Source organism: Vicugna pacos, chromosome 28 (assembly GCF_048564905.1).
Source record: "Vicugna pacos chromosome 28, VicPac4, whole genome shotgun sequence".
Lineage (NCBI taxonomy): Eukaryota > Metazoa > Chordata > Mammalia > Artiodactyla > Camelidae > Vicugna > Vicugna pacos.
Window position 1 is genome coordinate 2,635,588 of NC_133014.1, and position 27,919 is coordinate 2,663,506.

General features: G+C 51.4%; 1 protein-coding gene across 4 annotated transcripts in view; it reads right to left on the reverse strand.

Moving 5' to 3' along the window:
- The window catches only part of LIMS1 (LIM zinc finger domain containing 1), a 74,211-nt gene that overhangs the window by 25,933 nt on the left and 20,359 nt on the right, over positions 1-27,919 (reverse strand). The window contains exon 1 of one of the 4 annotated variants that reach the window (XM_072951216.1): positions 8,894-9,164. The exons of 1 other annotated variant lie outside the window; for it this stretch is intronic. In XM_072951216.1, the coding sequence (XP_072807317.1) occupies positions 8,894-9,003 (110 nt within the window). In that variant the 5' untranslated portion in view covers positions 9,004-9,164. Of the gene's footprint in view, positions 1-8,893; positions 9,175-26,795; positions 26,942-27,919 lie in introns of those variants that run through there. 2 more of the 4 variants (XM_072951215.1, XM_015248856.3) reach the window with 2 other exon arrangements.

Here is a 27,919-nt window from a genome sequence, read left to right on the forward strand (position 1 = left end):
CATGCCCCTGACGGTGACACGGGCCCCTGGGCCCCTGGGTGAGGAGCCCCCGCTGCCCCCTCACCAACGGGGAAAGAGGCCGAAACAGAGAACACGGGAATCCGTCTGACAGCTCCCGGAACTCGTCTGCCGATGTCAGCTTCCTTTCGGGATCCTCTCTGTTTTTATTCAGCAAATGTTTACTGAAGCCCAGCCGTAAAGTCATAAATGCAAGAGAATCAGGGGCGAGCGGGGTGGGAGGAAATGAAGGTGCCCGTGGGGGTGCTGGCTGTGTTGGCCACAGATGGAAGCTCAGACCTGGGCAGAGGGAGACCCGGGCCCACGCGGCTCTGCTCCAGGCACTGCCCTCGATCGCTCCTCCCCAGGGACCCCCACCCCCTAGTCCTGCTGAGCTCTCTGACGGGGCCCTGACGTTTGATTGTCAGTGGTCACCTCTGTGTGGCCCAGCTTCAGCAAGAATCCTGCCATGTCAGCTAAGCCAGCACCGCTCCTCCTCCAGATGTGGTCACTCTCTGTGTCTGCTCACCTCCTCGGCCTCCCACCACCCCTGGGGATGTCTGGTCGACCAGGCCTGTCTTCGGCAGGAATCCTGGGAGGTCACTTTAGCCAGAAACCGACCCCCTAGCCCATGTTTCCTCTCAGTAATTTTCCACCCACTGACCCCACCTTCCCTTTGGCTGCAAATCCTTACTTCCCCTTGTTGTGTTTGGAGTAGACACCACATTCCCGCCGCAGTGGTCCCGGTACCCATCCGGGGGGTCCTGAACACAGTCCGCCTTACTGCTCTTTAGCAGGGGCTGCAAATTTTTTCTTTGACAGTATTTGCGCCCGTGTGTAACCAACCCCCTCCCTCCCAAGTCCAGGCTGGATGTACTGACTGGCTTCTAAAGATACAATTCAGCTGAAGTGACAAGAGGTCACTTCTGAGATCAGGACCTACAGCACCCGGGCTCCCGCCCCTCTCTGGGGCCACCTGCCCCATAATGGCGATGTCATCAAAGACCCACAGCTGGAGGCGCTGGGCGGTGCTGAACCTGGATTCCTGGCCCGCGGCCCAGGGAGATGACACACAGTGATTGCCTGAAGCCTGTGGTCAGCAAGTCCAGACCCACAGGCCACACCGGGCTCCCCGTCTGCTTTTTCTACATACAGTTTAGCTTCAACACGTGCACTTACCCACTTCCTCTGGCCGCATTCACACAACACAGGCTGAGCGGTCGTGACACAGCCCGCAAAGCCTGAAATGTGTATCACCTGGCCCTTTCCATCTGCCAACTCCCTCTGTCCTCAGCACCAGGTAATCGGTCAGTCAGTGCCCTTGTTTCTCTGGCGTCGTGGGCAGCCCTCCCGCAGTGCAGGGGCTTTTGAGTATCTCTGTCCCCTGCCTTTTCATCCACATGCTAGCTGTGTTAGCAGAGAACAAACGTTTTGATCAACTTCACATCCCCAGCCCTGGCTCGAGGCAGGACCGTGCCCTTGTGGACTGAACCACAAGCCGAGGCAAAGGCGCTTTGCAGCCCCGGGCAGGAAGCTCCCAGCCAACAACGCATCCTCTAAATAAAGCACGACAACAAATCACGAGGAGCCACAACGACGGTTTGTGCTGAACAGCTAATATTTTCGGTTGAATCTGTTTCAAAGGTATTTGTGGACCACCACACAAAGGGTGATTCCACATCCAGGGAAAATTCTGATCTTGCAAACTGGCTGTACTTTTATAAAAACCCCATTGCTCACAATACGCGTAGCATCAGTTTATCTCCAACACTTCCAGGACTATCCTCTTTAATTTTTACCATGAAACATAGAATATATTTTCTCCCATCTGGAAATGTTACTGAAATTTTCCAAAACACAGCAGAATTTGAGTTCTGTCCCAACCAATTTTCTATGTGAGAACTGAGAACCAAAGTTGGAGCAGAAAGTCTCAGACATCAGCCCTGGTTCAGGACAGCCTCCTGCCTGTCCTGTTGCCCCCTACTCTGTTTGCTGGGCTAGGAGGACAATATTTAGGCAAGATAAAAAGCTGGATATTCCTGCAATGTTTAATTTTAAGTAATATATTCATTATGACACAAAGACGTAATCTTTTAAGGTTTTTTAACCTACATATTTTCTCTGGCAAATATCTACGAATTATCTATGAGGCAGAAAAATTCCATTTTTGTTTCAACAGGCATCACAGGAGGTTACCCTTGGTGAATTTTTAACTTCTAAGATACAGTCAAGTGTATTCAGACCTTCCAGGTAGGAAGTCTTAACCCTGAAACCCAAATGAAGCCTAAGTGTTGTGGTTAAGAGATAACATTCGGAACATACGACACTCTGTGTCCAGCCCCCGTTCAAATCCCAAATCACCAGTCCTGGGTCTCGAGGAGTCCTCTCCCTTTCCTGAGAAAAGACACCCCGAACCCCCAGGACCCTGGTGAGGACCCTGTGAGGCTGTAAGACACTCACCTGCCAGAAAAGCAAGAAACAGTCAAGAGACCAAGCTATTTTAAAAAATAATTCGAGTTTATGTGGAACATATTTATTAATAATCTTATTGATGGGAGTGGGGCGTGGGTTGGGGAAAGATTTCCTAAATAGGAAACAGAAGGCATAAGCTTTACATAAAAGAAAAAGATCAAAAAAGTATCCAAAAAAATTGATTTTCAAAAGGCATTTATAAAAATGAGAAGACAAGCCACAGACTGGGAGGAGACATTTGCAAAATCTGTATCTGACAAAGGACTTGTATCTAGAATATGTAAAGCATTGCTTCAACCAAAAAACAGCTCAATGAAAGACGGGCAAATACCCGAACGGACATTTTGCCAAAGAAGACACAGAACTGCAGATAAGCGCATTAAATGATACTTGACTTCATGAGTCATCAGGGAAATGCAAACAAAACCACTAAGAGGTAGTAGGACTCTCTCCTCAAATGACCAAAACTGGAAAAAAACCGTGCCAAGCGTTGGCGAGGATGTGGAGGGAACGGAACCCTCCAATGCTGCTGGTGGGAACGTAAATGGTACGACCTCTCCGGAAAACGGTTTAGCCCTTTCTCAAAACATTAGGTAGGTGCTGCCAAACACCCAGCCATTCACCAAGAGGAATGAAAACTCGTCCGCACAGGACTTGTACGTGGAGGGGAAATGGCCAAAATCTGGAAATCGCTCCACCATCAACCAACAAATGCCATAAATCTATAACCAGCAGCTGAGGCAGCAATAAAACCAAGGACAAATCTTAAAATAGTTACATTGAGTTAAAGCGGCTGAAGGAAAAGACAGAGTCCGCTCCCGAATTATCCTGTTCACACAACAGCCGGCAAAGTGCAGGCGCATCCAGAGTGACAGACAGCACATCGCAGAGGCCGGGGGCGCGGGGCCAGGAGCACGCGCTGCCTCGACTGCGGCCGGAGCACCACTGCGCACCTGCCACGGCCGATCAGCCTGCACTTCAGGATGGCCTTTAACCTTTATACACGACTGTAGGAAAGGTCACTGTTGTGGGTTGAATTCTGTTCCTACAAAGAAATGCTAAAGTCTTGACCCTGGTACCTGTGAAAAGGACCTTATTTGAAAATAGATCTAATTAAGGTACAAGTTGCAGTCACACTGGAGCAGGTGGGCCTGAATCCAACATGACTGGTGTCCTTACAAGAGGAGACAGAAAGGACACACACAAAGGAGGCCGCGTGGAGACTCAGCCACTCGATGAGAGAGGCAGAGGTGGGGTGACGCTCCCACAAGGCTGACACAGCTGGTGGCCAACACCAGAGGCTGGAGGATGTAGGAGGGAGCCCCTACGGCTCTCAGGGGCTGATGCACTGATATGTGACCTTGAGTTCCAAAAGTGCAAGACGATAAACTTCAGTCCTCTGAAGCCTCCCAGTGTGTACTTGTTCCTGGTGGTACCTGTTCCTCTGTGGTACTTGTTACACCACCTCTAGGAAACTAACATAACCACTGTTTTATATCACATGAAACACATACAATGATTGTTTCTAAAAACAGATTTTCAATATAAGAGAATACTTGTGTCTCAAGTTTGTTTCAATCACAGAACGGCCACTGGATTGCATAGAAACACAGTAAGTGGCTGTGTTTCCAAGATACATAAACACACACAAAAATACACAACACTGCTTCACTCTAACAGCATCTACCCAATGTAATGCAGGGGCGCACAAGTTAAACCATCTGTTAAGCTTTTCGTTTTTATAAGTGATTCACAACTGATCTTTCAAGTTTTTTTTAACCAATAGGAAAGCAATTATAGTGATTAAAATCCTGGCATTTTACTGTCACAGTCAATCATCTGGAAGGTGTGGTGTGAGCTGACGGCTGGTGTACACGCTGACTGGGCTGAGACAGGTCCCTCCAGAGCGCGTTTGCGCTGCGCAGACACAGGACATGAGCTCGCCTAAAGGCTCCTCTTCCTCCAACTGCCCTTTCACACGGATTTAAGCATGAACGCTAGCTTTAATTTCAGCATATACCCCCTCAACTCTACGGATGTATTTCAGGTGACAGAGAGGAAAACATTTCCCTTTGGAAAACAAGCCCCCAAAACTACCGAAGAAGAAAAACCAAATGGTCCTCATCCATCCTTGGGAAACACGTCCATCTGCGGCACTACGCGTGAATTAAGTTAATCTCTCAGGTGAGGGAAGCAGAGTAAAGGGGGTTTAGTCTGGAATAAACAAGGCACCTCGACACAGGCGTGGCTTCATTGCTTCAGGGAGGAGAGGACTTTGAGCGGGGCGGCCACCAGTCCTTGGGGGACGGGGAGGCCTATGGTCTCCATCCAGGGGCACGGGATGGGGAGGCCGTAAACCCATCACTCCAACATGAACCCTGTGCGTTACACCCTGTACCACTTTTTAAATCGAGATAAAAACAGACACAGGACAAGTGCGGCTGGGGAGTGTGGCTGTCGGCCTGATGCATTTATGTGCTGTGTTAGCTGACACCTCTGTCACGTCACGATTATTTCCCTTTCGCAGTGAGAGCAATGAAGATTTAGTCTCTTAGCACCTCCGAAGACTGAACAGGCTATTGTGGACTGTAACCACTGCGCTGTGTGTTAGATCTCCAGAATGTGCTCATCCTCTAGTTCAAGTTCATACCTTAAACCACCGCCCCAGCCCCAGGGACCCCTATTCTAATGTTTTTCAATTCCTCATATGAGAGGAAGAACACAGAGTCCGCCTTTCTCTGACTCAGTTCACTCAGCACAGCACGCTGGAGTCAGCCTGGGAGACGCAGGCGGCAGATTCCCCCACCTCACAGCCAAGAGCGCTCCACAGGTGTGTGTGGGTGACGCCCTCAAACACACGGGGAAGTGTCACCACCTTTCAGAAAGCAAGGCCGGCCAACGGACACCTCTGCGGGGCAGTGAGGCGACGCGCCCACCAGCTGCGCCCGCTGTCAGGAGGACGGAGTGTGCCCTCATGAGCCGTGAAGTAACGAGCTGACAAGACAGCAGAGGTGTAGTTTTAACCCTAATTGTCTAACAGGCTCTATTTCTAAACCTAAAGTATAAACACCGGTTTTTCAGTCAAAAGATAGGCCCCCAAATGACCAGCACACACGTTTGAAGACCTGCCCCCCGGCCATCCCACCCGCCCAGACGCTGAAGCCAGGACGGGACAGAGTGACAAGCCGAACTGTGGTCACAGCCCCGACAGGCTCAGTCTGGGTGGAGACCTGATCCAAGTTTCCTGTCAATCCACTCTGGGCAACCCTGCAGCCTGAAAATGATTCCATCCCACATCTAGAAAGACGGGAGCTCCAAGCTTATTTAAATGATTAACTCTGGTCCTGGGTGGTCCGGGCTGTCAGGAAAGGCCATTCTCCCCAGTGAAGAGCTGCGCCCTGCTGCACTAAGGCCACTCTGCAGGGGCACCTCCTCTGTTGCAGTCAGTCACACAGGCAAAATCAACCCACCGGGAGGGACAGACCCCAGGGCCTTATCTGACCTGGGGACCAGGCCAGAGGGAGGGACTGTCTGCGGTCACTGCCCAGACACCCTGCCCCTGACAGCATGCATGCGGGGCTCCAGAACGGCTCTGCTGACCAATCCCAGGTTCATTGAATTTCCCATCAGAGATATTCTCGTATTCTTTTTCAACTATTTGAAAAATATAAAAAATCCACCCCCAGCTCGTGGCTACACAGAAAGAGGCAGATTAGGCCTAAGGCTCAGGGGTTCCCAGCCCCTGGCCAGCGAAGGCCTCAATTCTGAGCTGTCCCTAGTCAGGTACCTCTGATCCTGTGTGTCTGAGGCAGAGCCAAGGTGATGGGGGACACTGAGGGTATAACTTAGATGGTATTTTTGGGCATCAAACGTTTCAGGAAGAAGGGGCCCACGCCTGCAAAGGTGTGAGGGACAGGCCCTGAGCCCCGGGTGTGCAAAAGTGAGGGCATCTCTGACCTGAGCCCATGGGGGAAGTGGGACCACCCGGCCAAGCCAGTCCCCAGGAGAAGGGACGACACCACCACCACCTGCATGCAGAGCATCTCACAGCTACCTTCATGGAGGAAGGGAACTTCCAGGAGCCTCTCAGGCTCTCAGGTTCTGGCCAAACTCAAGGGCACGTCCTAGAGCAAGGGAGGACAAAGGCCCCAGGATGCTTCCTCCTACTGTGACAGGAACAGCCATGACTCCCCTCCAGTACAGTGGATAAAAAGTAGCTTCAGGTTGTATTCGATGCTTTAAAACTTTAAAGTAAAAACCGACAGAGCCAGCGTTTTCCACGAACAATGCCTTTCACACACCTCTGTTCTAAGCAGTTTCGTTTTGAGCCGGAAGCACTCTCATGACCCTTGGTGCTCGTTAAATACTTGTATGCTGCTTCAGAGCAGTCTTCAATTTAAACTTGAAAGAAAAGTGTTTTCAGGCAGGGGGCATAGCCCTTCTTAGTCTCTGACCTTTTTTGCTAGAATCCAGAAACAGGCCAAGAGGGCGGCACGTGGGCGAGGAGGAAGCCGGCGACAAGGGGTGGGGGGGTGGGTTCTGCGTGACGTCGAGGCTCCAGAGGCGTCTGAGGTCACACGTACAAAGTCAAGTGCAGCTCCAGGAGCAACACCTGCTGGTGACCCTCCAGGCCCTGAGCCCCGGGGGCCTCTCTGCTTAGCACACAGTAGGCACCCAAAGTTAGCTGGATAACGAACACCCTGCTCAGTAAGTTGGGGGTGAGACTTTTATAAGATAACACGCTCAAAATGGTAGTGATTTTTACCCTTGTTTTAAAGAGGAACCACCTGCCCGACGTAGGGGCCCTGAACCGGGTGTCTAACCTCGAAGTCCCTACCCTCCTGTTCCTATTAGCTGACTTCATACTGAAAACGGGTTTCCTATAAAACTAGGGGAAAACCTTGCCTCTCTAAATCGAAAAAAAGTCTCCTTTTCCTACCTAAGTTCACAGCCCTAAAATAAGGAAAATGGTCACTTTCTTTGCACGGGACAGAGACACGCAGAAACCTAAGTCCCTTCCTATGGCCAGGGAACCACATCACCAGAATGCATGAACAATTATGTCTCCTTAACGCAGTGGAACAAGCCACACTCCTTAAGAGTGGCTCCCCTGCTGTAATTTAAACTCTAGGTAATAGAAAACAGTCTCGTTGTTTCAGAGGCCATTACAAGTACACAAATGACCACTTCCTCGGACGTTTACGTAGTTTCACTCATGGGTACTTTTGTTACTGTCTGAAGACAAGTAAAAGGTGACTGCTCTCAATTGTCACTCGACATATTTAATTTTTTTTAAAAAGTAAACTCCTTAGGACCCCAAATCTGAAATTGAAACCCTTTTAAGTAACTTTTTGCTCTTGGATCAAGAGCAGATTGGAGTCCATTTCAGGCCCACCAGCCCATCTCATCTTCAAGTCAGGATCCTCTCTAAACCTCATGCTGGAAATCTACAACAAGTCAAATTCCGAAGCTTTAAACTTCCGTCCAATCCGGTAGCCGAAACACCTGATGCAGCAGGAAATACATTCCAATAATGTCGGGACCAACACCAGTCCTTCAGTACTACTGTTCTCTTCAAACAGTAGTAAAGAGTTGATAGTTTTCAAATAAACATTTCCCTCCCAAAGTACACTTCCTGGAGTAGAGACAAATTTAATATAGGTTTAAAAGCACTTCCTTTTCATTTTTTTCCCTGTTAAATTTAAAAAGAGAATTTAAAATAAACTCTAAAAATGAATTTATAGGAGAAAGAGCAATAGTATATAACGTATATACCCCTCCCACCACCTAAGTGGACGACTTAAACACGTGACTCAAGGGTCCACAGCACAAGGGCCACCAGGCACAGGTAACAGGAGGAGGGTCCCCACCGCAGCACCTGTCACCGCAGACAACTGCAGCCCCACCGACAACACAGCACAGAAACCGACAGCTTAATGGGCTAAAAAAATTCAATAGCTGTAACAAAAACTAAAATCGTGTTGTTTTAGGCAAATTAACGTTGAACACAGAACACCCTGAACCATTTCAGGTAGGAAGGTCTCCACATTTTGGATGCCTGCCTCTCCTTCCCGGGTTACGTTCAAAGGTTTCTCTTCAGTCTTCTGTTAAACCCACTTTAACAACAAAGAATCCTCTGAAAACAGCCCGGACCCCCACCCAAAACAACACAAACTACCCTCACCACCACCAAGCACAGGAAATGCGTCCTGTAAGCATCTTTAAACTGAAGAGAGACTCAGTTGTGGGCAGTCTGAAATATCCCCCGGTGACTCTCGTTTGTAAAGATGTTACAAGACTGCCGGTCTGGGGAGCGCGGCCGCCACAGGTAGGGATGCTGCGCACCCGGTTGGGGGGGTGGGGGGTGCTGCTTGTTCCAGGTGTGCGGCTCCCCCGGGCCGCGCTGGCCCCCCGCCCCGCTCACCTGCGCGCCGCCTCCTCTCCGGGCCCGCGGGGCCGCAGGCTGTCCGGCCGCGCCTGCCGCCGCCGGTACAGGCCCGACTCCGAGAGCTCTTTGAGCCGCAGGGCCGTCATGTCCCCGCGCGGCGGGCGGACTCGGCGCGTCCCTGCCGGCGGCCGCGCACCTGACGGGGAGGGGCCCGGCGCTTCCTGCTTGCCGGCGCCCCGCCCTCCCCGCGGGCACCTGGGGGCCGCTCACGTGCTCGCCCGGGGCCGAGCCGCTGCGGTCAGCGGCCGCGCTCCCTCCTTTCCAGCCGTTCCAGCGTCACTGCGAGTTAGACCTGGGCTCAGCGCTCCAGCAGGTGATGGGTGACTCAGGGAGGGTCCTGCCCTGCCCTGTTGGCCAGGAAGCCCATTAACATTTCACACGCAGCTGGCGACTGACAGAAGTGCCTGGTCATCCTGAGCTCTTTGGGGCATTTTCCTTAAACAAAACAACGCACATTCTAACGGGAAGCAGTCGAAGTCCTCCCTCTCACCGCGGTACTCTAAACTCCTCCTTAGAAGGAAGGAAGTGTCTTTTTTCCTCCCCCATTAAATCTTACTCAAAAATTCACAACTGAGAGGAAGGTGGTTTCTTCTACCAACCCCCATTCAGTGACTTAACGAACCATCACCGCCCACTCGGAGCAGCCCCCTCTCCAAAGACGCGCGCCTCCCGGGAGCACTCCTCCGCCCCAGGTGCCAGGGTGCCTTCGCAGCCCGTTCACCTGCACGTGTGGCCGGCGCGACCGCCGGCAAGGACGGCTCGGTTCTGCGGTGGGGGGGAGGGTGTTTGCAGGACGAGGACGGACGGCAGGGGCACGTCCTTGTCGCCGGCTCCAGGGGACGCGCGCACCAGCAGCCGGCGGACTCAGCCCTGCTGGGTGCAAGTCAGCACAGCTGACCGCGGGCTGGCTCTCGGCCGGCAGTGCGACTTGCGGTGCAGTGCCTTCTCTTGGAGTGAAGTGTCAGCTCTGCCCTCCCGGAGTCCCCTCAGGCGACGGGAGCACAGAGGTGGGTCTGTGTGTTCTTTTCACACCAAGAGTTATCAGTGAATGTCCCCTCCTCTGGAAGTTACCTGTATTAGAAATTCAAAACTTAAGGCGCCCTTGCCTCCGGAGGAAGGACTGCAGGGACCCCGGGTGCTGGGTCCCCTTGGGGCTGGTCCGGCACTCTGGCTCCCCCGCCCCAAAGGAAACACAGCTCCTACAGCTGCCATCAAAATGTGACACGTTTTTTAAAGAAAATGCAGGGGGAAAATTAGTAATTTTATTACCACACTAGATATAATCAGTGATGCAACATGTGAAAAAAAACAATTCAGTGCCAGAGGTCTCTCTCTCCTGGGAGGACACACACACTACATCTGGGGCCTGAGGCCTCCGGACGCAGCACAGGACGGCTGGTCACTGACACGCCCCTTTGTAGCTCCCTGGGCTTTGAATTCCTTCCCACTCAAAAATAAATGGGAATAATTTAGAAGATTTACATATACCTTCCATACAAAGTTCGAGGATCCTGCTGAAAAATACAGAAAAGTTTAAAGTTTATAGTAATAGGAACATATAAAATTAGGATTCCGAAAGCGTCTGATTCTTGCATTTGTGTCATGACAGGTGAAAAACTCGGAGAAACAAGAACCAATTTTTTTTAAACTCTAGGCATCAAAACAGAATGGATGCCTGATGAGTAAAACTCAAATTAATTGTAGCCACTGCAAACACAGAAACCTCAATACTGAGTATGACGTTTCTACAGGAAAATGTAAATAAGAGCTTGATTTTTAAAAGAGCTTTGAAGAGTGATGCAGTGAACTGCGAAGGAAGAAGAGCTTGGAAGCCAGTAAAGGTGACAACACAGGAAACACCTAACTGCGTAGGAGGAATCCTGCTTTGACGAGTCTAAGGTTAAATGGATGTGAACAGAAAAAAAAGTTACGTGAAACAAGCCAAAACATCTGCCCTCTGACTTTGAAAATGGCCAGCCGTGCTGACAAACAGGAGTTTCAGTAAATCCACGCTTACATTCTATCGAAATTGTCACAACTGCGTAAAATTAAATCCTGGGGCTTTGGGCAAAGGTCTCTACCGCTGTTGTTTTGCTGACAGCACAGAGGTGAGAGAAGAGGCCGTCTTCTCCCCACACCTCCCTCCACGCACTGAGCCGTCCTGTGCACCCAGGGAGCTAGCGCTTCCAGGAAGGACGCTCCCCCTACCCGCGCGGCTCAGGCGCAGGGAGGGGGTGGGGGCAGGAAGGGCCCACGTCCCAGTCCCCACATAGCCCCCTTTCACGCTGCCCTGTGGAAGCACAGTTATCACTTGTGCCTGAACCTTGGATCAGGCCGACTTAAAATGAGTTTTGGACGGAAATGTTAGCTGTCTTGATTGTGGTGGTTTCATGGGTGTACACATCTATCAAAATTCACCAGACTGTACATCTGAAACGTATGTAGCTTGCTGTACAGAAACCAGACCACAATAAAGGTGTTAAAATGAAGTAAGTTTGAGTTTCAAAGAACTGTTGGGCATTTGTCAGTACAGAGGGAGGCCTGGTGGTCTCTGCACAGGAATGCTCATTTCAGCTCCGGGAACAATCTCCGAGGCCGGTGTGGGCTCCGGATCAGGGCGGGTTCCCTACTCCCACCCCCCACCCCCACGCAGGGCCTCACTCCCACACAGCGCCCCCACCACCACAGAGCCCACCCCTCCTTGGTCATGGTCACAGCCAGGACAGAGGCTCACTACTGTCCCTGCCAGGCCCAACGCCGGTTCTCGGACACTGGCTCACAAAAGCTGTTGTGGCGGCACCTCGCCCCACTCCCTTGGCAGGTCCGTGAACTTGATGACATGTATTCACATCTGTCCCCCGTGGGCCCTCCTGGAACCTGTGCTCTGGCTCCCAGCATCACAGGACATCAGGTCCAACTCCATGTCATCAGCACAGCCGGCATTTTTTCCGCAGGTTTGAAACTCTTGGTGGAAATGACTGTACAGGATGGTCCGGGAGCATCTCACCAGGCCCCCTTTCTGCAGGCTGGCCGCTGACCCCGTGAGTCTGATCAAAGTTAGTGACTCTCAGAAATGCACACAACCACATCCTGTTCCCATTTCAGGGACTGGCAGGTCCTTCAGGAGCCAAGAGATGGACTTACCCTGACCTCCCAATCGGCACCGACCCCTCCCTTCTTCCCCAGAGCAGGACATCTGATCTCATCTGTTCATTTAATTCTAAGTTTCCCGGTGCCTGCGGGACAGACACTGACTCAGAATCTGAGTTCCTTCTGCCTCCCCTCAGTTCCTCTAAGCCTCCTAACTGATCTCTACCACTGGTCTCACTTGCCTCTGATACAGCCTCCAAATTTCAAAGAGTCCTTTTAACATGTAAACTGGTCAGGCGGGGTCCTGTGGGAAGCCCTCCAGTGGCTCCCTGCGCCCACTCTGAGCTCGGTCCCAGGACAGACGTGGCCTCCTCTCCCCTCCTGCCCTCCTGCCGGACTGGACCTTAGTCCCCCACTCTGGACTCTGAGCACGGGTCCCCCTCATAAGAAGGCTCCAAGACCCTCGCCCTCTCCGTCCTCACCCACAGGCTCTGCCCACCCTCCCCAAGCACCACAGGATGCTTGGCCACCACGTCTACACAGAAGTACAGGGCTCCACGTGTGTTCGCTAAGTGAGTTTGTTCTCTGGTTTATCGTTCAGCCAACCGACCCAACTATTTTAGGACCAGCATCACTTTACGGTGACGCTACTTTGAGATGAAAGCTCTGGAGCTCTGACACCGGCTTTGTTTTCTTGCAAACGCTTGACATCACCTAACGACTCTGAAAAGGCTCATGCATTCCACCGCTTCGGAAAAATTAAGTTTCCCGTGAGACTGTAAAAACTCCAATGCTGCTTCTCTTTGAAGTTGAGCAACACCTTCCATAAGTTTGAACGCTTTCCATTTGGGATGAGAATTCAAAAAGCAGCCTCAACCTGACACCCCAGTTTCCAGGGTAAAGAAATCTGGTTGAACTTCAGTCTCCAAGACTGCCCGTCAGTGTCGCTGAACTGCCACCGCCTCCCCGCGCGGGGCTGGGCTGCAGACGGGCCCCGGGCGGAGCTGGTCCCGGGCCGCGGGCTGCCCTCCCAGACCAGGAGCTCTGGGCCTGGGGACCGTCAGGTGGCTGTAGCTTCCAAGCCACTAATTTCCTTGTACGACACGTGGTGAGGGAAGAATGTTGTTTTGTAACTACTCTGAGTTAATGGAAATGAATCTTTTTTCAGTTTAAATTTTATCTCATGAATAACTGTTTACAGGGAAGAGGACCATTTCTCTGAAAAGCACGAACATCCTTCCTCACCACGCCCGACACCTCATCTCCGAAGTGCGTCTTCCCAAGTGAGGCCTCTGGGGAGGCTCCGGGCCATCACGGGAAGGATGGAGCGGGTGCTGGGCACAGACCTGCCCCCAGCAGCTCAAACTGCCATGTTTCTCATGAGCAGGTTCAAGTTCAAGTTCACCAGAACAGCGTCTATGAGAAGGCAGAATCGACTGTCCAGGAAAACAGCCCAGAGTCCGAAAAAATCACCAAAAACTGGTCTCACTTGTAAGCAGATGACACTGCACTGCACTGTCTCCAAGCCCCTCTGAGTTTTCCTTTCATCCGCCATTCGGGAACTGACACATTCCAGTGGGCAGGTGGGGACCTAAGGCGGGGGGGGGTGTCCCCTCCCCAGCACAGGAACTGGGGCCCTGACGATGCCCCAGACTAACCCACTGTCCCCAGAGCTCTGCTCTGGAGAGGGGCTGGAGACGGGTGGCCAAGGTCCTGGAAGGAGCCCAAGGTCAGTCCCGTAGATGTCCCCTAACCCCTCCCCTCCTAGGGCCCCGGAGCAAACCAGTGGACAAGTTGGATGGTGGCCTTTGATGTCACTGCATCCCTGGGCTCCCTGGAGGCCGCCTGCCTCCCTCCAGGGCACCTGTGATGACCCGGATTCCAAGAGTTCCAAGCGATGGGGGGAAAAGGCAAAGATTCTACTGAAAACAGGATTTTTCCAGCGTCGCAGCTCTGCTGAGGCCAGGGTGAGGGGAGGTGCCGGGGGCTGTGGGATAAGGTGCCCTGAGGACATGCCCTGCCACAAACAGATCCTGGAACTTATGCCACACACGCAGCGCCTGCTTCTGCCACCGCAGCAAAGCCAGGCTGTGAAGACGGTGATTCCAAACACAAAACAAACCAATCTCCTGAGACTAATAAAGAAAAGAAAGTGTGCAATACCATCCTCCCATACTGACCTTAAGAAATCCCTGTCAAGGCAAAAACCCTAACTCCTGAAGCCAGTATCTGACCGATCTACATCCTAGAGAACCAGCTTGTAGTGACTAAAACGTCTCAACATTGAGGGGAAGCACCTAGGAGTTCAGTGAGACCACCACCACCGAACAGGAAGGGGCCACCCCTAGGGAGATGCAAGAAGCAGACGATTCCAGCTCCAAGGGAGTTGACTATTAGACACGGATGATGTGGTTCCACGTTACTGTCACGCTGTTGCGGTGGCAGAGGGAACAGTCACAGCTGTTGCATCCCCACTCACAGTCCCGTCAGAGGGGGGTTAGCCCTATTTTGCAGCCGCAGAAGCAAGGTGCCCAGCCCTGTCCCTCCGTCCATTGTTCCTCCAGGGCTGTCAACAGAAGGGTAGACACAACATGTCAAGATCTCTCTGTGGGATGCTGTTTGGTGACACAGAAGACAATCCACTGAAGCTGCGTTCAGTCCACAACAAGAAATCTAAGAACAAGGGTGGAGCGAACTGTGCCACCCACATAGGAACACACGGCCCCTCCAACACCTGCCCGCGCGCTGCTAGGAACGCGCGTAACAGGAGGGGGGTGCAGGGTGACACACCAGACCGGGAGGCATCCTCCAGGGGGAAAAGCAGAAGGGAAAGGACTGGGGCAGGAAGTGGACTGAGGGACTTTGCCCGCCTGCAGTGCCCCCCTTGGGGTGGGAGTTGGGGTGGGTTTCGTACTGTTGAGTACTTCCTATTTTTATGAAAAGGATGAGGACCAGCAGACCTACTGTCAGAGCAGGTGCAAACTCACCTGCTGAAAGTGCCGCTTCTGCCATCGTGTGGCTCCTCACAGTATTACAAGCACACGGTTCTCAGAGAATAAATGAACGTGGAAAGGGGCCTCCTTAGTTCTCAGGTGCTGTGTCTTGTGCGCCACGCCCCAGCGAAGGCCGGCGTGCCCACTGCTGGATGAGGAACCAGTGTCGGAGCCCATCTCACCGCTTCTAAATGATGCCTAGTGCGTCAGAAGACATAAAGCACCACGCCCGGCACAGAAGGAAACCCGAACCCCCCTCACACCACCCACATCACGGACCACCCACACCACCCACACCTGGTAGAACGCGGGGAGGCAAGCTCTGAGGTCTGGGTTCAGTCCCCAGCACCTCCATTAAAAACAATTATAAATAAACCTAGCTACCTTTCCCCCCTCAAAAAATAAAATTAAAAAAAAATAGATTAAGGAATTACACATATGACCTGAAACTGCAGAACCCCTGGAAGAAACACAGGGGAAAAGCAACTTGACATGAGCCTTGGCAGTGACTGTTTTGTATTTGACACCAAAAGCAAAAATCAGGCAGGACTACATCAAACTGAACAGTTTCTGCACAGCAAATGAAACGACAGAAAATAAATAAAAGGCAACCTACGGATTAGGAGAAGATACCTACAAGTAACATTTATGTAAGGGGTTAATATCCAAGATAAATGAAGAAAAAAATCTGATTGACAAATATGCACATTTGAATGGACATTTTTCCAAAGACATACAGAGGACCAAGAGGTACACAGAAGAATGCTCACCACCACTAGTCATCAGGGAAGTGCAAATTAAACTCACGCCTGTCGGAATGGCTACGTAAAAAAGACAAGAAACAACAAGTGTGGTGAGGACGTGGAGAAAAGGGAGCCCTTGGTCATGGTTGGTGGGAACTAAGTTGGTGCAGCCACTTTGGAAACAGTATGGAGGTCCCTCAAAACACCAGAATTAGAACTGCCAGCAAGTCCACTTCTGGGTATTTATTCAAAGGAAATGAACTCACTGTCTCAAAGAGATTTCTGTGTCCCCTTGTTCACTGCAACATTCTTTAGAATAACCAAGACACGGGAGCAACCTAAGCGTTTACTGATGGATGAACAGATAAAGAAAATGCTCCCCCTATTCTCTCTCTCTCTCTCTCTCTCTCTCACACACACACACAGGAATATAACTCAGCCATTAAAAAAAAAAAAGGAAACCTGCCATTTGCAACAAGATAGATGCACCTTTAGGGCATTACACTAAGTGAAATAAATCAGACAGACAAACACTATATGATCTCACACGTGGAATCTAAAAACACTGAGTTCACATAAACAGAGAGGAGGGTGGCTGCCAGGGGCTGAGGAAGGGGGACCAGCATGCTGGTCGGAGGGCACAAACCTCCAGTTATCTGATGAGTAAGTTTGGGGGCTGCGATGTACAGCAGCATGACAACAGTTAACAAGACTGCGTTGTGTACTAGAAAGTTCCTGTGAGAAGAGTTTGATGTTCTTCTTGTAACAACAAAATGATAATAAGCATGGGAGGTAATGATGGGTTAATTAACCATTAATTATCTTGGTAAATACTTTGCAACACAATGTCCATGTCTCAAAATATCACATTGTACACCTTAAAATTACACCATGTTACCTGTCAATTGTATTTCAACAAAGCTGGAAAAATAAAAATTTAAAGCTTTCAGGCACAATTACCCTAGTAGGTAAATGAAGACCTGTGAGCATAGACTTCAAATCCAGAAGTAACTACACAGAAAGAATATGGTGAATACAAAGCTGTCTGCAGGACCGCCTCCTAAACAAACTCCCAAACCAGGTATTTTGCTGTCGTGCACCTCCTCCCGCACCGCTAACCATCCAGCTGCCCTATCTTCAATCTCTCCCGAATATAGCACCAATCCATTTCTCCTTCCTCCCTGCTTGTAAGAAGTCACGTTTCCTTCAGTTCTATTCAAGCTGAGGTTAAGGGAAAAACAAAAACCAAAAAACTGACAAACTAAAGGAAAACGTGGAGGCTGAAACGATAATCCCCCTGAGTATCTCCACTTGGCGGTCACCTTCGCTATTCTGACTGGCAGGATGGGAATGTCACCCCGCGGGAGGTTCTGCTGAGCAGAAAGTTTCCCTGCCCCTCAAATCACATCTAAGACCCGCTTGGTGAAAATATCTATTTGTAAACTAGTAAATGCGGCCAAAGCAGGTGTTTGCTTCTGTTTATTGTGAACCTGAGAAGCTGGAAGGCTGACCAGTTGGACGGTCCCGAGCCAGCCTCCCTCCCGGCAGGTTCTGGGGGGTCAGAAGGGATGTGCCCGCAGCGTGGGGCCTACGCCTCGTCGTTATGGCCGCTGTACACACAACGTCTAAGAAAGGGTTTAGTGTGACCTGTAGACTCGAGGGAGAAGGCCTTGGAAGAGCAGCACTTCTGTTTGCCTTACGGAGAAAAGCGAGAAGGAGACGTGCACAGACGCTGTTCTGGCTGTGGGGTGGACAGATGGCGCCTGTCTCTCTCAGACAGGCAGACACGCACGCACGCTGGCAGCCTGCCCAAAATACTGGACCTGGTCTGTGCTGGTGAACCTGCTGCTCAGGCAATTATCAAGAATTCATGATATTTTAACTGCTCCATTCAATACCAGGCTTCAGGGGAAAAGCCTCAGAAATGCGGTCACCATGACAGTCGTGTGCGGTGGGGCTGGGGCAGGAGCCCCCGACGTGATAAGGAAAATGTTGTGTGTGCTTCTGTGCGTCTTTCTGTGACGGTCTATCAGCCTCAGAGTCTCAGTTAAAAGCAGACGAAGACTCACCGCTGGTGGGGACAAGGGCTCCACGCACCTCACCCCGCTTGTCCCCCCGCTTGTCCCCGCCTCGCCCTGCAGCCCCAGTGGGAACACAAGCCAAGACCCTGCAGATCCCCCCCCTCCGCCCAGCTTCTTAGAGGGTCTCCCGCCTGGCCCCGCGTGTCACTCTGTCATCACATTCCTAATCCAACCACTCACAGCTGCGGAAACTCCCCCGTCTCCCACCGCTCGGGTGTCACAGGGACACCTTGGGGCTGACGAGGCAGTGTGATGGGGGCAGCCTGTCCACAAAGAGCCACCTGCAGACCTGCGCTCTGCAATACAAACCTGGGGGTGGATTAACAGGCTGACTTTAAGGATCACTTTCGGGCTTAGGAATTCAGTTCAGTAAGATTAACGTTCCCCCCAAACACCGAGTAGAATTACCTAAAGTAAGCGGACTGTGTCTCTGGCCTCTGGGGTCTGTTAACTTTAATAAAAACAAATTATTTTTGGTATCCTGGCTAGAGAGGATATACAGTCACCATCCCTCAAGGGCTGCACGTTGTTAAAACGTATTTTATATAAAAAGGGAATGTAAGTTGTATCAAAAATCTCATCCTTGCAGAGAATTGCTGAAATAAACAATTATTTTTAAAGCTACATTTGAGGTGAATGTTGACAACACTGACTAGTAAATCAGTTCTCTGCTCTTTCTTTCTACCACGGAGCATCTTCGGCAACTCATTGATGGATGGGAAAACATTCTAACTTACAAAAATACAGACACAGACAAACTGTGTATGTTTTATTCTATTTCGTTTTGCGGGGATAATCAGGGCTGGTTTATGTACATACGTATGTATTTAGAGGAGGCACTGGAGACTGAACCCAGGACCTTGTGGATGCCAAGCACGCGCTCTGCCACTGAGCTATACCTTCCCCTCAACTGTGTATGTTTTTTAAAGCCAACCATTGACCAAACACATGGACAGCAATTTAAGAATTACTTTTTAAGGGAGAACTATATATAATTAATACTCAACTTGCCTGCCTTTTATATTAAAAGGACCACATACAAAGTTTCAGTCAAAAAATACAGTAACTAAAAACCTATTTATACTCCCACGTCACATGCTGAACAGCTGAAGAGAGGGCCCAGCAGGCAGGCATGCGTGGTCAGAGGGGCCGGAGGGCCACTTGATGGTCTGCTGAAGCCTCCCTGTCCACATGGAGTGACTACCCTGGGCTCTGCCCCCAGCAGGGAGGCCGCCCCAGGCCCCGTCCCAGCTTTTGCTGCACCCGCAGCTTCCTCTCTTGTAAATCAAAGGCAGCAAGTGCATGTTTGCTTCACAGTCTTTTAAGAATTAAACGGGAGTTAACCAGAAACAGCTTGGGAGAGACACTTGAGGACCACGACAGTGGTGGTCACTGAGCAGGGTGGCCGCAGCATCATGGGGAGGCCAGAGAGCATGGCCCCAGACCTGGGCCACTGTGAGTACAGCCAGGAAGTCACCCCGCTCTCCATCTCTGCTCCAAGGGAATCTTCCCCGCAGGGCCTCCCACCACCCACAGGTGCCGAAGGCTGTCCCCAGGCCAGCCCTCATTTCTTGCTACAGGGAGAAATTTCTTCTGTCTTGAATTAAACCACTGGGCAAAAATATCACTCTTGCTTTACAGAGTTCAAAAATGAGGTGGTTTTTTCTTTTTTTCCAGAAATAGAAAAATTCATCCTAAAATTCACAGGAACGTCAAGGAACCCTCCAAAGCCAACACATTCCTGAAAAAGACGAAGTTGGAGGTCTCACACTTCCTGATTTCAAAACTCAATCTCAAGTTCCAGTAATTTAAACAGTGTGGTGCGGCGTAAAGCAGACACACCGACCACTGGAACAGACCGAGGGCCGAGGCATTGACCTCACAAACATGGTCAAATGGCTTTCGGCAAGGGTGCCAAGACCCTTCAGTGGGGAAAGTACAGTCAAATGCTGGGGATATGGAGAGATGGAATACAAAATGGTGCAGTCACCATGGAAAACAGTACGGTAGTGTTCAGAAAAATGAAAAAGAGTCACCATACGGCCCAGAAGTTCTACTTCTTGGTATACATCTAGAATAATTGAAAACGGAGGCTCCAACAGAGACTTGTACACCCACGTTCATGGCAGCATTATTCACAACGGCCAGAAGGTGGAAGCAACATAGATGTCCATCTACAAATGAATAAACAAATGCGGTCTATACACGCAACGGAAAACACTCAGCCTTAAAAAGGAAGGACACTCTGACACCTGCTACAACACGGATGAACCCTGAGGACATTAAGCTCAGTCAAGTCAATCAGACATAGAAAGACAAGTCCTGCGTGATTCCACTTGTGTGAGGACCTAGAGTCGTCAAATCCACAGAAACAAACAGAACGGAGATGGTGTGTGTCACAGTCTAGGGGAGGTGGGGGGAGACACTGATTAACAGAGCTTCAGTTTTGCAAGATGGAAAGCAGTCTGGAGATGGTGGCACAGCAATGTGAGTGTCTTAAGGCCACTGGACTATACATTTTAAAAGGTTCAAGATGGTAAATTTTATATGTACTTCACCACAATTAAAAAAAGGCTTCAGCAACGTAAATGTCCACCGACAGATGACTAGATAAAGAAGGTGTGGTGTATTTATACAATGGAATACTCCTCAGCCATAAAAAATAACAAAATAATGCCATTTGCAGCAACATGGATAGATCTGGAGATCATCATTCTAAGTGAAGTAAGCCAGAAAGAGAAAGAAAAATACCATATGATATCACTCATAAGTGGAATCTTAAAAAAAAAAAAAGAAAGAAAGAAAAAAGAGGACACTAATGAACTCCTCTACAAAAGAAACAGACTCACAGACATAGTAAACAATCTTATGGTTACCAGGAGGAAAAAGGGGGTGGGAAGGGATAAATTTGGGAGTTTGAGATTTGCAAATAAATGTTAACCTTTACATATAAAAATGGATAAAAACAAATTTCTTCTGTACAGCACAGGGAACTATATTCAGCATCTTGTGGTAACCTTTGATGAGAAACAATATGAAAACAAATGTGTGTATCTATGTATGCAGGACTGGCGCGCTGTGCTGTGCCCCAGAGGCTGACACATTGTGACTGACTATACTTCAATTTTAGAAAAAAAAAAAAAAAGAGGCTTCAGGATGCAAAGTGAGGACGTTGGAGGATTATAAATAATTATAATATATTATAGAGGATTATAATCCTAATTCTCTTCATTTTTCAGACGAAGGAACAGCATTGAAGACCCACAGGTAAGAGAGCCAAGAGCAGGCCCCAGGGACACTTATTCCCAGCACACAGCGAACTAGCAAAAAAAATTAGTAAGTATAGGGGGAAAGCCTGAAAGACAGAAGTCAGGTGGAGGGGGAGGGAGGGCTCAGTGGTGGAGCACGCGCCTGGCATGCACAAGGTCCTGGGTTCCATCCCCAGCACCTCCAGGAAATAAATAAATAAACCTAGTTACTGCCCCCCACAAACAGAAGCGGGACAAAGACCACAGAGCGGCAGAATCACAAGCAGCATGTGGGGAAAGTCCAAGAACAGCTACAAACAGTTTCTGCTTGGCTGGGGGACAAGCCTGCACCCCCACTTCTCCTGCTCGGGGTCGAGGTCTGTGAAATCCCCTTATAAGGTCACCTCTCAGTCACTTCCTCAGACGATGCTGCAGCTCCGGCTGAAAAAGTCATCAGGCCTTCGGGAGGAAGGGTTCTCTGGCAACGGCACCCACACAGACCTCCAAGGCTGTGGTTCCATTCTCCGTGGCCGGTAGGTCTGCCAGGACACACTTCCCCCACCCCCAAGTGCGGGGCCACATCAGAGTCAAGGCTACACGGTTTTCCTGTGGTCACTGCTGCTGGTTTCGATAGCAGTCATCGGATGATACTGCCCCCCACAAAGGGCCCTGGTGGTCCTCCATATGTGGTGACACCTGCATCCTCCAGATGGGCTTCCCCCGCCGGGACAAGCTGCTCTCCTCCCAGGGGCTTCCAGGCAGAGTCCCTACCTCTGATTTTTAGGGCGAGTCTCAGTACCTCCCTCTTGCGTATTTTGGGAGCTAAACCGCTACCTGCAGCAACTTAAGTGTGGCCGGTGTGAACAGACACGCTCTACGTGTGAACAACACACGGGGTTTCAGAGATTCCCTTCACACCTTCACATCAACCGCACAACAGCTCAAAAGCTTTTAATATGATTACCGGACATATATGGTAACATATATATGGTAACAGTTTGGCATCTTGAGTTAAATCAAATATCTTATTAAAATTTGTTTCTTCTGATAATAAAAGACCTGCTTCTGTCTGCCCGTGGATGCTGAGCTACCCGAGGGTGGGGCTCACAGGACATGTGACCACGTGTGATCGGAGTGCTGTCCTGGGTGACCCCAGGTCCTGCTTCTGGAGTGCAGCATCCTGTGGTCGAGGCCCTGAGCACTCAGGCAGCGCCGTGCAACTCGGGCCGGGAGCCTCTGAACCATCGCAGTCAGCGTGCAGCCCGGGGGCGGCTGGACGGCGCTCTGGCTTCGCACCTGCGGGCTTGACTCCCGTGGGTGACGTCCCAGCTGCCAAAGACTCCAATCCGAGCAGGAGCACCCGGGCGTGTAGAACACAAAGTGCCTTCTCGGTGAACGTCCCTCCCCTTTCGTTAGGGTCTTGGAAGCCCGGTGGACATGCGCTGTGGCGGACTGGGTCACCTTGGGTTGGTCACAGAAGGTCTGGGCTCCAGTCTCTCCCTCTTCACTGTGACTCCCTCCACGGCTCCAGCCTCCCTGGCAGGGGTGGGGGCTTCTAGCCAAACCTGCCTGCCCCGCCCCTCTGCGGCATCCTGCCACCTCCTCGCCCTGGTCCACGAATTAGCAACTGGCTACAGTTCTCTTCAGAACTCTGGCCGCGCAGATTTTCTCCTTGGGACTGTCATTAGTAAGTCAGTGCTACGGCCCAGATGTGCATGTGGCTTTGCCCCCACTGCAGCTGTTTCCCACGTGCCCCTCAGTCTCCGGCGGGGCAGCGGCGTGGCCTTTACTCACTGCGACGTCTCACCAGACACACAAAGGCCAAAGGCCTCTGCGATGGTCTCAGAAACAGGTGCAGCCAAACTGAGCTGACCAGGCCAGTCAGGGTCACAGGGGACGAAACGCAACTTCTCTGCCTAAGCGATCACACCCGACTTGGCGGGCTGGGGTCTATTTCTGGCAGGTGTGCAGGAAACCCAATTTGAGGATTCCTCCCAGCTGCTGCTGGCACTGTGCTGGGCTGGCAGCCCTGAAGACTGAAGCCCCCCCCCCCATGATGATGCTATATTCTTATTTTCCACCCAACTTTGCCCAAATACTTGCTGGCATTTATCACAGGTGCCGACCATCCTGAAGGCCTGGCTTCAGGAAGCCTGTTGTGCGCTGGTGAGATCCAGCCCCCAGGACCCTCCCACAACCTCCTACAAGGGGGACGGCAACACCAGGTCCCAGCGGGGGTGTGGGGGGGGACCAACTCCTGCAAGACTTCCTCCCTGATGTCCCTTTAGAGAAGCTGGGGGATGAGGCAGAGCAGAGGCAGGAGGGGAAGGTCGGAGAGGGGAGAAGACGGAAGAAGGAAGGAGGGGAAGGAAGAGACGTCCTCTGCAGCAGCGGCCGAGCTGCTGGAGCTCTGAAGAGGGTGGCATCTGGAAGTGGAGGGCACACATAGGGTTATCAGATACTACATAGAATGTGGCTCCTTTCAAACCTGAGCTCTGGTAGTTCTGGGTCTTTAAGGAGACCAGCATGGATGACACAGAACAAAATAAAGATCAAAGCGGAAGAAACAGCTTGGTGGTCCTTCCAAAAGTTAAACACAGAATCACCATGACTCAGCAATTCCACTTCTGGGGTGTGAACGAAAAATACTGCAGCCGTATCAGTAAACAAAGAATGCTGGAGCCATCAAGTCTTCAGTGACTGCAGCCACCCCCACCCCACAGTGACCTCAGGGTGCAGACCAGCCTGCAGCCCTGATAATGGTGCACTCTGAGGGGACGCAGAGTAAGAAAGGACAGGATACTGGCCCTAGGTAGCTAGGTGCTTGTTAAAGGAATGAATTCAGTGAGCCCAGATGGTTGCTCCCTCTCATACATAGAAAAGCGCTAAATTCTTTAACTTGAGATGCATGATTTCTTTAACAATAATCTTTAATGTTCTGACTACCTGGTCCTCCTATATCTCCTTTATCTCCTGGCTCCTCCCCTACCTCTTCAGAGCAGTCCCTCACAGCGATCTGAGAGGCTGTCATCCCAGCTCAAAGGGGATCAGGTTCTCAGAAATGTCCACTGAATAAAATGTAAGTCTCAGCTTCTAGGTTGTGTATTTTATTTCAGTCGACAGGGGACACAGCCCCAAAGAACTGACAACAGGGACTCAGACGGACACTCACATACCCATGTTCACAGCAGCATGTTCACAACAGCCAACAGGCAGAAACAACCCAGTGTCATCGACAGACGATGGATAAACAAGATGTGGTCCACCCACACAACAGAGTAATATCCGCCCAAAAAAGGGAAAAGAAGTCCCGACGCGCACCGTGATGTGGACACACCTCGGGACGCTCGGCGAGGGCGGGCAGACAGAAGCCACAGGCCGCACGCTCCACTCAGCAAATCCAGGGGCCGGGAGTGGATTAGGGTTGTTGGGGGCGAGGGGCGGGGAACGGGCAGCTAAGGCTTAACGGGTGCCGGGTACCCGCTTGGAGTGACGGAAAGTTCTGTAATGGACAGTGGGGATGGCTGTATAGTATTGTGAATACAGTCAGTGCCACTAAGTTTTATTCTTAACAACGGTTCAAATGGCAAGTTTGGTGTTACATGTATTTAACTGCAGTAAACAAGGAGGAGGGGACATTTGTCAAGTGCCTGTATCTCACCAGACACCAAGCTAGAACCCTTTTACACACATTCTCTCAATCACAGATTCGGCCTGACTGCCGCTTACAGACGAGGATCCTGCAACTGAGATGTTAGGAAATTTTGTCAGAACCATACATGTGGCAGGAGTGACATCTGGACCAAGTCTGGCAGCTGTGAAACCCACGCCCTCCCAGCTACACCAGAGCGTTTCAAGGATAAACTGGCTCAGTAAACAGACGGGTGAGGAGGCAGATTCTCTGTACAGGCCCCGATCTGTCAAGTTAGTGACGAGAAAGACCAAGAGCAGCCAAACCCGAAGAACTCAGCGCCCAGACACCTTCCCAGGCTACAAAGAGCTTCCTTCCAGCCTTGTTAAGCCCTAGAAACACTGCTCAGGGCACATCTTATGCTACGTCATCACACCGCTTCTCCCCAAATCCCCCGAGACTTCACACTGCACTCAAGACCAGCAGGCCATGACACTCCCGTCACCCTCATCCCCCAAACACGCACATCCCAGCTCACTGGACACCTTCTGAATTTCCTTCACTTGTTCGACACAAGTCAACAGAGCTCTCAGAGGTCCAGCCCTGGGGACACAGGTGAACGGGGAGGCAAGCTTTCCCTGCTCCAGGACCTCGCAGGATGGTGGGAAAGAGTAGGGGCGCCTAGGGCAGGGGGCCCAGGGCAGGGCACAGGTCAAACCAGCCTTGAGAACCAGCTGTCACTCGGGGAGAAGCAGGCAATGGAGGTTCTGAACAGAGGGGCAAACCCGACCTGCAGACCCTCCCCCTCTGTGACCAAGCCCACCTTGAAGAGCCCCCTTCCTGCTGCTGCTTGCAGCTGCGAAACACACTCACCCTCCACCGCCCGGCTCAGTCACCCACCCGCCGGCGCCATCCCCGAGGTGACAGGGGCCCTCCTCTGGCGACCCTCGCTCGTGACCACACTCGTGCTGGTCTGCTCGTGCTGGTCTGAGGTCATTATCTGGGTGCATGTTTATCCAGAGTTCTGTTCATTTTCTACCAATGAGCCATGCACAGTGCCTCCTGCTGCAAACCCAGCCACGAACCCTCTTTATTAACGAAAGATCAGTGGAAGTGATCAGTGATCACCCTCTTCGTAACTTTTTCTTTCTTGTCCCCTTTCTTGTCTCTTCTCCTGGTCACTATAACCCACCCTTCACGATTACGTGCACCTGTATACAGATGTGTAACATATACACAGATATTAATACATAAGGGACCCCTTCCGCATCACCACGGGACTATTCCTCTCAAGGTTACCACGTTCCTGAAGATCAGCTGCAAGACATTTTCATAAACACGTTTAAGTCTCCAAGGAAATTCACTATGTAACACAAATCACATGTAAGGCACGGGATCCTTTTGTGTGAATAATCACCTCTTAATGAAGATTTTATAAATGTGAACTTGGTGCATTAAGTTTCCTTTAAAGACAGCCTGCTGGTTTTTAAGCAGTTACTGAGTAAGCACAGGCCATGCCAGTTAGCATGCTTTTTTCTCACCAGGGCAAGACCAAAGTTGGCTAACCACAGGCTGAACAGTACACGTTTGTTGGTTTGTTTTAAGTCCCGACACAGAACCTGAGTTAAAAACATTTAATGTCTCACGAAGGTGTATTACAGGACAGCCTCTGCAGGACCATCGTCACTACGAACATTTTCTTTGCAAACACAGGGCACGGCCACCTCCCTCACCGGCTCCTGCTGTGAAACCAGTATCACACCGAGCTGCCCGGACGGACGCATGCTGGCCGCTGGCCAGGGAGAGAGCACCCGCAGGAAGTCTCGGGCGCACGGTGACCTGGCGGCGGGAGCGGCGGCTGCAACGAGCGTGGCCAAAGGCCACATGCCAGCTCTGGCACCGCGCTGGCACGCCCAGACAAGTGTCTTTGAGGTCTGCTTTCCAACACTGGGAGGGCGGGTCCCGAGGGAAACAAATGGGGACTGGCACAGGGCTGGAGCTGGCTGTCCCCGTCCACGTGTCCCCTCTCCGCCGTCTTCACCCCCTGCACACACGACCCCCCCCCCAGCCAGCCCCTACCCCAGCGCCTCACCTGCCGGCCTCTGCGCGCCGTCCTCCGATATGGGGCAGACAACCTCCCTTGGTCCTTACTTGCTTTCCTGCATCAGGGCTGGAGGCTGGTTCTCATCGCAGTGAATTATCTTGAAAAGCTCCTGTTTCCCACCCGGCACAGAACTTCCTCATCGCAGCCCTGAGCTATATTTAAGCCAATGAGCCCAAGTGGAGGTTTTCCTGCCCTCGGGTGGACCATGTGACACAGCGATAACCCACAGTCCTGAAGCAATGAGACAACACCCCAAATGTCACAACTCACATCCTGCTGGGTTGCTCTCGATACTGCACTCAGTCAGGAACCGTACCACACACTTACCAAAGCACTGCTGATACGCAGAGAAAACTTAGAAAAAGGCACACAACTGGTCAGCATGGAAAGAGGTGAACTTTCATAAAGAGGGAGCCTCCACCTTTTGGGTCTTGACATCCACAGGCTGGAGCTGACGGAGGTTCTTCCGAGCCTCCTCTGACAGCGTCTCCACCTCAGTGTCTGGCGTTGGTCTCATTCACCCCCAGGGCGGTGCGGCTGACTCAGAGGCAGGCAGAGGCCCCTGGGCTGAAGCATGGAGACAGCCCCTCCTGTCCCGGAGTCCCCCCGCCCCCGGCTGAGTCACCCCCGGGGATGCCTCCCACCAAGTTCCACCAAAGAGGAACACAGGGTCTTTGGTGGAGACGCAGGAAGGACTTGGGAGCAGTGGGGGCATCTTCCTCCCTGAGTACAAGGGCTTCCCCGCCCAGATTCACTGGGAACACATGGAGTCCCTAACAGACTGTGACAGCAGTCACTCTTCGGAGGATGATGGATCTCTGGGTTCAGGACCTCAGACTATATCTGTAGAAACAAGAAGACAACCCATCACCCCTGCTCGTCTCCCCAGCACCAGAGCCCGGGCATCTGGCGCCCAGACAGCAGAACTGGGCGTCGGAGTCCAGGAAGGAGACTCATGTCCGGGGGGTGGAAGAGCTCGTCTGAGACAAGCGAGGGCAGAGCAAGTCCTGTGATGCAGAGTCAGCCCCGTTGCACAGAGACCAGCCTTCAGGCTGGGTGCAACGCAGTCAAGTTCCAGCCAGAGTGTTCCTCTGCTCTGATTTATTTACTCT